We start from the raw sequence: 12,189 nt of genomic DNA, 5'->3' as shown, positions 1-12,189 counted from the left end.
TAGATAAACGCACATGCAGAGCAGTTGTGATAGAGCACATTAGGGCTGCACGATATTGGAAAAAACTTACATTGAAATATTTTTTTTTTCTGCGATATATGTTGCGATATGAAAAAATACAGGAATTTTCACCAAATTATGTGAATAGCTCTATCAAGCCTTGCCCCTTTAAGAAGGTGGCCTTGTGGGTAACCTGCGCGGGTGACGTAGTAGGAAGTGAGTGTGTTTTTGTTTTTAGCCGCAGCCAGAGTGAGTTGCAGGATGCTAAGTGAGTAAAGTTACCATAGTTAGCGGGAAAAGAGCTTAGAACGTCACAGAGAGGCCGTGCATTATGTTCGCTGCTGTACCGAAATAAAGTGCCAGTTCTCCACTGCAGAGTTGGTCCGGACTCTTAGTAAAAAGCTTGTTACCAGCTACGAGCCAGGCTAAGCTAAAGTAGGCTAGCACAACACCAGAGGCTTCCCAACTACGGTTCGGAGCCGCGAAAGCTGGAAAGGTAACATACGCTACTCTTATAACAAACCCTTAAATCAGAGTAAATTATGTTATATGAGACAGACTTCTCTTGTACATTAGTCATGGAAAATGAGAACCGTGTGAGTTTTCCTTTTGTATCAAGCAGCAAAAAAGTTGTAGCATGACGTGTTTGAGTTAATTTGCCTTACTTGACATCGCACGTCCTGCGATGTGACTATTGCGCATGCGCACATCGCGATGACGATGCTGAAACGATATATCGTGCAGCCCTAGAGCACATGGAATTGAAAAAAAACAAAATACAATACAGGTTACAAAGATAATCTGGGCATAATAACCATTCCACACAGCTAAATAGTAATTTAATTGCTCACTTTTTCTAAATGAACTTTGAATTCAGTGTAAGCCTCTCCCTCCCCTCTGGGATTAATTAAGTTCTTATCTATCTATCTATCTATCTATCTATCTATCTATCTATCTATCTATCTATCTATCTATCTATCTATGAGCCAGCCAAATGCCTAAAATGTAAATGTGAACTAAAAAGACATAACATGTTATGTCACACTTGTGAGAACTTGTCTCTCAAAATTTCACACAATCAAACGCATTCGACAAAAAAATATATTGCCTTATGGTTCTTTTTTGTCATCATCTGTCATCTTACATCATGAGACAACAGCTGCAATTTATTGTTTGCGGGCTCAAGTTGTTTTCAATTAGATGGCAGATTTCTCAACAATGAGCTTGGTGACTCAAAAGAATAGGGAGAGAAACTAATCAGCCAGGATTTTAGTCCAGTTACATCGTTCCCATGCTCATGTACAAGGGACCAGGACAGGGATTAAAATCTCCCCCCGATTATATCATTTCATTAGAGTTGATTTCTGCTTCCCAGCCCCTTTCTTTTTACATCAAAGGTATGAAGGGCATCCCGATCCAGACATAAGGAATTTGCAGATCATTGCGGTAAACAGGGGGAGGAGGCTGTACATCTTGGGAACAACAGACAATATATCACACAGTATCTGGTAAGTTTAATATGAATTCAAACAGCCAATTAACTGAATAGTTTTGGCAGTCCTTATCCCAGCAATGACAAACCCCAGACCTCTGGCCTAAAGTAAAAAAAAAAGAACAAAACTCCCCCAAAAACATGCTAGAACTGATACTGACTGTGGACTTAGTAGAAACAAACAGCCAACAGAGGAGATTAGCTGGTTGCTTCTTGGGATGAGTCGTGTGATGATAGTTGGAGTAGGAGTGTGTGTATTAAAATAGCCTGCAGTGTGTGCTGATGAATGAGAGTGAGGGGGTGGGGGGCTGGGGCCCATAATCGGCAGCTTGGCGTCCTCCGGCCCCTCTGGCTCCTGACCTAGCAGGAAGCAGCCAGGGAGTGCACTGACTCCGGCCAGCCAATTAGAGAGCGGGGAGCACGGAGCACGCTGGGGCTAACGAGCTCCCTCTCTGTGACCCTCCTCACCTCTGTGGGACCCCGCTATGGGAAATACGAGGAGCCGGGAGCCACTTTAACCCCGCGCCAGCCCCCAGCCTCTCTTTTGCCTCCTTCAGTCCCCCAACCCCTAGTCTCAAACCCTGCTGTGTGACCACAAGGTCTACAAACACATGCTGCCTCTCTCTCCAGAGGCCCACCACATGGCTTTTTACTGCCGTGCTGATGCTGAGAGCCTCTGAAAAACAATGAGCGCATGCGCGTACACACAGACACACACATGCACACACATTCCTTGGACAGAGCTGGAGCTGTGTCAGTTGCATTTCCCTGTAGTTTACTCTGGCCCAGTTCTAGGTGGAGGGGCAATGGAGCCTCTTTCCAAGTACTCTGAATAGTAAATGGGTTCCAAATTAATTGGCAGGATTTGCGAGGCAGTGAGATAATTCTGAGGCGCTGTAATGAAGTGGGCCATGGACTGCCGCGAGCGCTAATAGGGCTTGGCTTTGGGCATAATTGCTGCTTATTTAACCAAAGCACCATCAATAAAGAGTGATTAATCAAAAGCTAACCGCGCACCTGGAGGGTTAATTTGAGCAGGCAATGGTGAGAAATACAGGGGGGGGGGGGGGGCGGGACACGCGGGCCATGTTGGTGTGGTTCCGGGGCACCAGTCTCTTCAACCACATCCAAAGCCATGCTAATGAAATAAAAAAAGGGGGAGCCAGTAATATTCATCTAAGTCCAACACCCCCACCCCCTTTTTGCTCTCCAGGCAGAATTGGTCCTGTCATTTGGACCCTCCAAACACGGACCATATGTGAGTTCAGCCCTGGCAATCAGACTGCATTGTGGAGCAGGCGGCTGAGTTCATCAGGAAAAAATTAGCCCGCCGCTCTGCAGGCCTCGCTCCCATTGGCCAGTCACGCGGCCCGCTCCGTTTGAGGGCACCCCAGACATTCCTGCGGATAATCTTTTCCATTCCTCCGCTCAGCTCGGTGAGGACAGACCAAATCACAGCACAAGGCCTGCATTGTGAGGGCCTTTCAAAAAGCCCTGTTTTCAATGCTTTCTCTCTTTTACGCTTTCCCTCTCTCTCACCTCATACACCACAATTCCAAAAAAACCTTTTTCCCATCATGCCTCCTTTTTTTTGTGACTTCTCATAAAAAAAGCGAAATGATTGCTTTTTTAAAAACGATCTGCGGAAAAGCGAGGGCCCGAATACTACGTTTCTCACGGTCCCTTTCCAGTAAGGGTTTGTTTTTGAAAAGCCCAAACAATGTAAAACCACTGAAACCGGAGCTTGGCCACATCAGTGTGCGGCCCAGAGTTCAGCGGATCACTGCTGAATACAGCTCCCCGGGCGAGGCTCGCAAGCCTTCCCAGAATCCCCTGCTTGGTCACCACTACACGCCTCGCGCCTTCTACAGCAGCTTGTCATTGTGGCCGTGGTCGGGCGGCCAGGACGTACGAATTGGAGGACAATCACACAATCTAAGGATGCCGGTGGATTTATAGTAACACATTCCATAATTAGACCCATGATTATTACAGGGTCTATAAACTTCAGACTCCAGAGCGGCTGTCCACCCGCTCTCTCTGCCTCCACCGCAACGACTTCACAGTTACCTCAGTCTTTCTCGAAGTACACTCTGCTCTTGGCTGCGCCGAACGCATATAACAGACCGCTGAGTTTGTTTAACATCTCCAGCGGAGGAATAGTGACAAGAAAAGACACAAGAAAATACAACCGATTTCCCACATTCACCTCCTCTCCATTTGCAAGTGAGTCTGAGGCAAGCAAAATAATCAAACATGCCTCGTGTCCAAGTGTGTTACGGATCTTAAAATAACTACGAGACAAAAAAAAAAAAAAAAAGGAAAACCTTCAACATACTTCAGCGGGACTACTTCTAATCCAGATGCTTCTAATTGTTCAGGAAACGTGTCCACCCTCACTGCAGGCTGTGACAGTAAAAAATGTTGCAATCAATCAAGATAGCACTGTAAAATACACAAAGATGGGGGTGAGGTTGGTGGAAAAACTGTGCACCTCGCAGATCTTGCTGAGACTTGTCCATGAAAAAAGTATTTGCCTGTGAAAGAGAGGGTAGTGGGTTCCCGTTTTGCCTCCACTAAGGGGTTTTTCACACACAGACCAGTCCTTTAAAAAACCCCCCAAAAACCCCTCAGTCCTCTTAGGTGGGCCGAAAAGAGGGCGAAGTGAAAAAGAAGATGTTGCTCTTTTGATTCACATTGTTCTCTCGCTTTCAAGAAGACTCTTAACTTTGTTTCTTCACATATCCGAGACAGACAGACATATGTTGGTGTTTCTCCAGAGATGTCAGAGCGCTGGGGCAGCTGGGAAATGACGTCCCCGGAGCAGGTTTTGGGTTCAGTGTCTTGCATGAGGATAGACGCATTTTGCTGTTGAACTTGTGACCTTTCAATTACAGGATGATCTCTGTAGCAACCAGGCCTCGTTAGCAAAAATATGTGCATTATTTGGGAATCAAACACAGCTTGGAAGGCGGCCTATGCTGATCACTATTATCACCAACGCTCGTTTCACTTCACTTCTGATGACATAATGCCAGACCGCTACCCATTCATTTCCCCATCTTTGTTGCGAATTATCTCTTTTATAGTTGTTAAGCAAAACAATCTTTGTGCTTCTTGAGGTTCAAAAGAGAGCTTTCGCTATAATGAAAAGCCACAGGGCATGAAAACGGTGGACAGTTTATTGAATTTGACCGGTTTGATCATACGGCTGAATATGATTAGGCTAGTTATGGTCTTTAAAAACTAGCCTATCAACAAATATTATAGAATGGCTGCAGTAACACAGTGAAATCTGAAGATCACGAGGTACTTTTGATCCAGCTTTGGAAGAAAGCATTATATAGAGCGAGCAACAAGCATGGATTCGAACAAATTTCTACTAATCGAATTCAGTGACATTTCATGCGTAATTCATGCCGTGTAGTGCAATTTCCGTGACCAATATTCATCAACGTTTATGTTCAAATGTTATCTTTTTTTGCTGGAAAGCTGATTTAAATGTCTCAGGTCTGGTTTTGAGCACATCTAGCTAACAACTGTGATGCCTTATGATACCGTGACATTTTGTTACTTGGGTCATTACTCCTACTAATGTGCATAGCCAAGCTTGCTGTCAAAGACTTCACTGGATGAATTTCCATACCATTTCCTAAACTTTCTGGATATGTATAATTTTCCATAACGCAATTGTAAAGTTGCATGACGTTTCCAGATTTTTCACGACCACTGCAACACTGATTTAACAGTATAATATCTAATAATAATCACCTGTACCTTTTTTTTTTAAATCAATAAACCACTTCCCCAAGTGAATTCCATGAATTGAATCAAATACAAATGACGCAAATAAATTGAATCACGAAACAAAGGAAAGAGTTTGGTTAATTTCAGTGGAAACTAAATTGAAACGTTCCACAAAATGCTCCAAAAAAACAAAAAACAAAGACCAAGCGCTGAACTAATTCATAACAAGACAAGTGGGACGGCATCCTGCTTCAGTGGAGATATGCCTCACTCTTCCAACATTCAATGGCAGAAAAAAATGATATTCTAAATTTGTTCTAAATTTCTAAAGGTCTCGGACAAAGACATTTTTTCAGAGCTATCACAAAACCTTAGAACAGCCTTGAAAATGTATGTGAACGACCGTATGAAGTTTTATTTTGTATTTCTATTCAATTTAAGTTGGGAAGCATTTATTAAACTTTTAAAAAAAAACACTGCAATGAAGAGGATCCAGCTGCTCGGTAAAATTATTTAACTCAATAATTCTAAACTAACTAACACTGAAATCAAATTGATCCCTGCTGTCATGGAGCTTGTTTATGTGACTGTGTGTTGTCATGCTAGTCATGCTCTCCTCACATGACACGGTGTCCACTTACAGGCCACTCAGCCAGTCACGGCACTGACATGGCAGAAGGACTAGACCGGGCCTTTGGGATGCAGTGATGAATGTATCAGCACTAACCACATGTTCTGCACAGCGCTGTCCCCTATTCATTACCCACATACCAGATATTTAAGTTCAGAATATGCAGCTCGACTGATGTCAGATTGACCCTGCCGGCCTGCTGAGGTGCGTGGAGGAAGGGGGCCGATCTGAGAGCAGCTCTGTTAACTTGTCCATCACTGGGGCTCCACATGCAAAGACACCATTAATCATAAAAACCAGACTGAACACTGCCTAGGAAGAGGCCCCCAGCCACACCTCTGACTGGAGGCTGTGGTGTGTGCGTGTGTATGTATGTGTGTGTGTGTGTATGTGTGGGTCCACAGCGGAACAAGCAACATTTTCCACTGTGTGAAAAACCAGTTAGAATGAAGTAATTAATCAAGAATTAAATCAGAATGTCAATACATGTATAAAAAAAAAAAAAAAAAAAACACCATTTAATGTATAGAAATCTTTCAAAATGTTTAGAAAGGATAGCCTGGGGTTTCTTTTAAGAATCTAAGTGTTAATTTTGTTGAATGCAAAACGAGCAAAATATTGACTCATTTATCTTGATTATAATTTGCTTTTCAATATTTCCAACTAAACATCAGCAGCTGAATAACGATGTGTTTATGTGTCTTGTTAACTGTTGTGAAAACAGATGAAATGGAATGAGAGATGAAAACTATGCAACCCATACTGCCATTGCTGTGCTATATTTGATTAAAGGTCTCATTATGAAATGTATTTTGTAACTCCTCATGACTAGTTATTTATTTCTTATTTATTCTCTAAGAAAGTGCTGCTGCCTTTCTGATCAACGGATGATCCACTCTTGCATCTAATCTAATTTAATAAGAGTGCAAATTCATCACAAATGCATCACTTCTGACCTGGTAGTTTACTTCAAAACAACTAGAAAAAAAAAAAATTACTAGAAAGAAATTGTTTTTACATTGCGTGATACCTGAAGATAGGCGGCGTTGGTGGAGGGGACACATGCCACTGAAACAGGAACAAGCCTCGCCTGACCGACCTCGCTGGGGGGGAGGAGCCAACGAGCACTGGGGCTTCAGGAACCCTATAATATGAGAGAGAGAGAGAGAGAGAGAGAGAGAGAGAGAGAGAGAGAGAGAGAGAGAGAGAGAGAGAGAGAGAGAGAGAGAAGAGGAAGAAAAAATTGGTTTACAGGCAGAAGATGCTAAACGTTAGGGCTGAAAGATATTGACAAAAAATCTATTTGCGATTATTTGACAGAATATTGCAATTGCGATTTAAACAGCAATTCATCATCAAGTTTTTCTTGTCATCATTTTTTTTAGAACTTTACAATTGTTTAAAGAAAAGTGATTTTGTTAAAAAAAAAAAACACAGACGTCAGTGTGCAGGATTTACTGAGTTTGAGTCTGATGAAAGGTTTTTCACCAATATTGTACTTGATTCATGGACCAAAGATTACCTGCAGCTCTAAAACACCTTGTTCAGAAATCCATTTTGGACGCTCCTCTCTCTTAAGAAATTAACTGCACCCTCTATGATTTGGAAATTGCAGAAGTTCATATTGCGATTTCAAATTATTATTTTTTTTTTCAATTAATTGTTCAGCTCTACTAAGCGTGACTTTTCTGAACACACAACACTGAGTCTGGCTGAAAAGGGGAAGCCAAGATTAGAGGTGGCCCATTAGGGGGTTACCCTGTGTGAGATGCATGTGGTGTGAGGGGGGAAAGAGTTAAAAACAGAGCATCTCGACAACACCTCCCTGCCTGCCTGCCTGCCTCCGAGCAGACTGCACATCTGCCAGCAGCCTGCCACCATCAGACCCGGCCAACCTCTCACATTTACAGCTCTGTGGCTGGCTGGACCTCATCCTAACCTCCTCACCCATGGGACCAGGCCAGCTCACTGCTCATGTCAGCTCCGCGGCCGTGCCCAGGGCGAGGGCTCCAGAGGGCGGCCGGCGCCTGGGGGACGAACCGGGGAGGGGCGGCCGAGAGGAGGCCGAGGAGCGGCCAGCCGCGGGGGCCGAGGTTAGCGACTCTGCGCGGGCAAAATGCCAAATTCGACCGAGGTGCCTTGGGGGGCTGGAGGGGGCCGTCTTACTGTCTGTCTCCGGGGTCACGGGGGGTCACTCTCAATAGGGAAGTCATTATCTGGCACAATGGGGCAACTGAGCGCTCTGTACCCCCCTCCAGACCAGCATTCACCCCTGCCGTTGACATCATGCACAGCAGAGAGGAGGGACAGCGACTAATCTAAAATGCCAAAAATAGCGAGAGAGACTTTGAGGAAACATTTCTTGAATGTCAGCACTATACTTCAAAATGAAGAGATGGGTGTAAAAAGAAAAACAGCGCATGGGTGACATACACCACAGAGTCTGCACCAAATGCACCATAAATCAATCAATATCGCGTGAATGCCCACACTGTGACCCAGTAGCATTCAATAGGTTTACATCAACCACTTATGACCTTTTGAAATCCTTGACGATCCCTTAAATAGAATTAGAAGTGGCATTTCGCTTCATGATTGACGTGGTAGCCTCTAGCCAAACTGGAAACTTCTGTGTGTACTTTACTTTTCTCAGTCAGCGGAGGATTCACCCAGTCTTTATCGACTGGGTAGCTCATGCGGATCTCATTGGCATCGGCAGATCTCTGCAAATCCCGACTTTATTCATTCCTCATGAGGACCTTTAGATTTTCAGCAAACATCAAGAGCACCAGGCAGCGGAGCCCCCGTCACTGTGTTCTGAGCCCAATAAAGCGCCTTTATTTCCACCATGAAAAACATGTCACTCCAGATGAGCTCAGAGAATGACATTTAAAACAGGCAAAGGGATATTGAATTAGTTCCCCATGATAAGCTGTCTGGGATGCTGATGCTTTCTGCTCATGAGTGTGTGTGCAAGCCTGTGTGTGTGTGTGCAAATGTGTGAGTGTGCAAGCACATGTGCGTGTTTATATACTGTTGAGCAGTTTCATGGATGTGTATGTGCTTTGAGGAAAAAGGGAGGAGGAGGGGGGTTCTTGTCAAACGCATTCCTAAATGCTTTGATTAGTATTGTGGATGAATCCGGGGACAGACAAGGCAAAGCAAGTCTGGACCAGTAAGAGCAAACACAGACAGACTGAGATCATCCCTAACATCAGCATGAATGAAATAAAACAGACTAGGGTATTTTGACTGTCTCATTAAAGTAGCCTGCAAACAAAATTGAAAGGGTAAACATATTTCTCCTCATGTGGTATGTCTTTTTCTAAACTCTGCTGAGCACAATGATGCTAATGTTATCAGATATTGGAAGACATGAAATCAAATCACTGGCATTGACTCTGAAACGCATAAAGTTTTATGGGTATCATAAAGACTCAAGGGATGTTAGGCAGACTTGAGTAAGATATAATGACAATTTATGTTGGTGCGCAACAACGCAGCCTCAGAAAAAAGATTGAGCCGTGATTCAACAGTGTGACTACATATGACTGACTGCACTTACGTTGTCAATCATAGTAGCAGACTGCACCTGACTGGCATGAATCTTGGAAAATTTCGATTGGTTATAGTCCTGGTCCATCTACTCTACTCAGCCACATTCCCCCCCCCGCCCCCCCCCCCCCCATCTTCACCAAATGAATCAATTCTCCAGGAGCAAGGCAAATTCCTGGTTGTATAAAGGGGTTGAAGGGCAGACAATGACACACGCCATAGGGCTCTGAGCGATGTCACTGAACATTACAGTGTTAGCATATGAGCCCAGGCTCCCAGTCAAGTTGGACTTTTCCAAAATCAGGAGTAAACTGAGCAGACAGGAGCCCAAAAAAAAAACACCCAGCACTGCTAGCCATCCACTGGAATAATCTTCCCACGGGACAGAGTAATGCTACAGTATGGGATTCAAACACTTGGAATTTCACCTAAAGCTGGAAGCGTGGGAGACAGGAGCTGGAAAATGCAGCGTTTCTGTGATCTAAGCATCTCAAAGAAAAGGAAAGTATATCCTTAGCTATTTTCAATGTAAACATACAGATCTGCAAACTATGAAGTCAAGTCATTTGCTAGATTTTTCAGTACAGCTCTTATCTGTCTGGTTTAAAATAAAAAAACACCCCTTTCCAGTATAGTGTCTTCCATATCAAATGATGAGAAAGTTATCTTCAAACACCCATATTCAATTACGTGAAAGCTGCAAAACTTAGCTGAAAAACTGTGGATGCGAACGAAATACACGTCTTTTTCCTGTTAGCACCTTAAATCAATTTCAGTAAGGGGCTTTACTTTTCAAACCTTGAAGTAAATGATGAAAGCGCGGCAGCAGCAGCTCGAACATGTATGTGCAGGTTCTGGATCTCCTGTCATGAGCGGTAAGGTTGGTGCATGTCTTGTCATTAAAAGGTTCTCTATCACACACTGCGTCATTATGTCTTGGCCCGTATACTGTATCAGGCCCTTGATTACAGAGATGTTTGATCTTCTTTTTTTTTTTGCTCTTCACTTCCAAGAAGAGAGCGGGATCTCATTGGCTTTAATAACTGCATGATCCAATCTTCAGGGGACAAGCTCAAACATCCCCCACCAAGAGCCAATCAGCATTATCCTCACTAGCGATCAGGGGGATCAGAGCAATGTAAACACGCTGGGGGTTTTCTCATTAGAGATAGGCTGCTAATGAAACCACATAAAGCATTTACAACATTGTGCTAATGAAGGCAAGCCTTTGAGATGTTCCTCTAATGAAAAAAGGATCTGTATTGATATACGCCTAATGAAAGAAAGGCTTAATGACAATGTGCTAATGAAACAAAGGTGTGCAAATTTGCCGTTATAACAAAAAGTTAGACTCAATGACAGTGAGCAAATCTAAAGTATTTTCATTACCATTCACATTTATCAAGGATACATCAGTGAAAGTGCTTACAGACTTTACAAGATCCCACAAACCTAGTCTTGAATGAAATACATTCATGCGTTTATGAGAGTTTAGGGATTGCAGCAGCCTAGTCCTCTTAAAGCCTAACCATTGTTCATGTTTGGTGTTACCAGGGTGATCAAGCCCAAGGTCAAAGTTCATTGGGCCCTTAATGCATCTCCCAGGTGCAATAAAAAGCCTTTCCCACATGGGGCTCCCAGGGCTAAGGTCCCGGCGATGCTCAGAAGGATGGACCGGCAGAGGAGCTATCAATCGGCAGGGTTACCATCGTAAATGCCATTCACCTTCAACAGTCTTCTGCAGCTCCATGTGAGAAATAGACGGAGCTCAAGACCTCGCTCTACACCGCTTCCCCTCTCCTGTCCCTCCTCTAACATGGCCTTGAGAGGCTCGACTTGTCAAGCGATTGTCAAGCGTTTGCCCATGTGCCCTTGAGAGATCTATTGTGTTGGATTTTCTCTTTTAACTCAAATTTGCGGAACAAAACACCGATCCACCGTCATCCGTGAATTATGAAACGATTATTGAGCGTTCATGAAATAATTTTTAAAAAGTACATCTGATTATTTTTGCTGTGCAGAGATTGCTGGACTATGACAATGCTTAATGTCGGTGACAGTGTGTCCAACACGTTCTATGATTATATTTCATGCTGTTTTCTTATTAGCACCAAGCACAGTCCATCCTGTACTACGCTTAATGAGCCTCTGATGTTTGCACTGACGAGAGCTAACACCATGCAGCAACTTCTCATTACACCAACAATTGACGCTCTGACAGTCAACTGTGTGCCTAATCCACCCTACCTTTACTGAGTGCTCATCAAAGCGCATCAGCTCTCTCTGCGTGTACTGCGAGGAGCTGAAAGATGCTGTAGGACCACATCAGCTCTTACTGTCCTGACAGCCATAATTAAACACTTCTCATTTGAGCGCTGCAGTGTTTTGCAGGTTGCATCCCTCTCTCTTGATCCTGATCATCAGCATGGAAAGCGTCCAACCCGATCCCAGCGTATCTGCTCCATCAGCAAACTGTCTTCCCTCCCCTAGCTAATTTCCATTTTGAAAAAAGCCACATTTAGAGATGCCTCTCAGCTCCTCTTTATCTCAACCAAAGCAAAGGCTATGCAGATCTATCATGACAACAAAGCAAACCTGATAAAGTGTGTACTACTGTAAGTTCACTGGAGGGGCTACATGGGTGTTGATAATAGTATACATCGTCGCTGTCGAATGAAAAACTTGCATCTCACCATGTATTTATTAGTTTATCCTATGGGCTTCTGAAAGTGCTTCATAAACCCAAGGGTGGTAGAATTTTCTC

At 43.7% G+C, this 12,189-nt stretch overlaps 1 protein-coding gene across 2 annotated transcripts in view; it reads right to left on the bottom strand.

Annotated features, from left to right (window-relative positions):
• The window catches only part of rxraa (retinoid X receptor, alpha a), a 108,138-nt gene that overhangs the window by 71,985 nt on the left and 23,964 nt on the right, over positions 1 to 12,189 (bottom strand). Inside the window, exon 2 of one of the 2 annotated variants that reach the window (XM_078289409.1) lies at positions 6,889 to 7,014. In XM_078289409.1, coding sequence (XP_078145535.1) covers positions 6,889 to 7,014 — 126 coding nt within the window. The remainder of the gene's footprint in view (positions 1 to 6,888; positions 7,015 to 12,189) is intronic. The other variant, XM_078289413.1, reaches the window with a different exon arrangement.

Source organism: Centroberyx gerrardi, chromosome 2 (genome assembly GCF_048128805.1).
Source record: "Centroberyx gerrardi isolate f3 chromosome 2, fCenGer3.hap1.cur.20231027, whole genome shotgun sequence".
NCBI classification, from domain to species: Eukaryota; Metazoa; Chordata; class Actinopteri; order Beryciformes; family Berycidae; genus Centroberyx; species Centroberyx gerrardi.
This window is presented reverse-complemented; position numbering and strand designations above follow the sequence as displayed.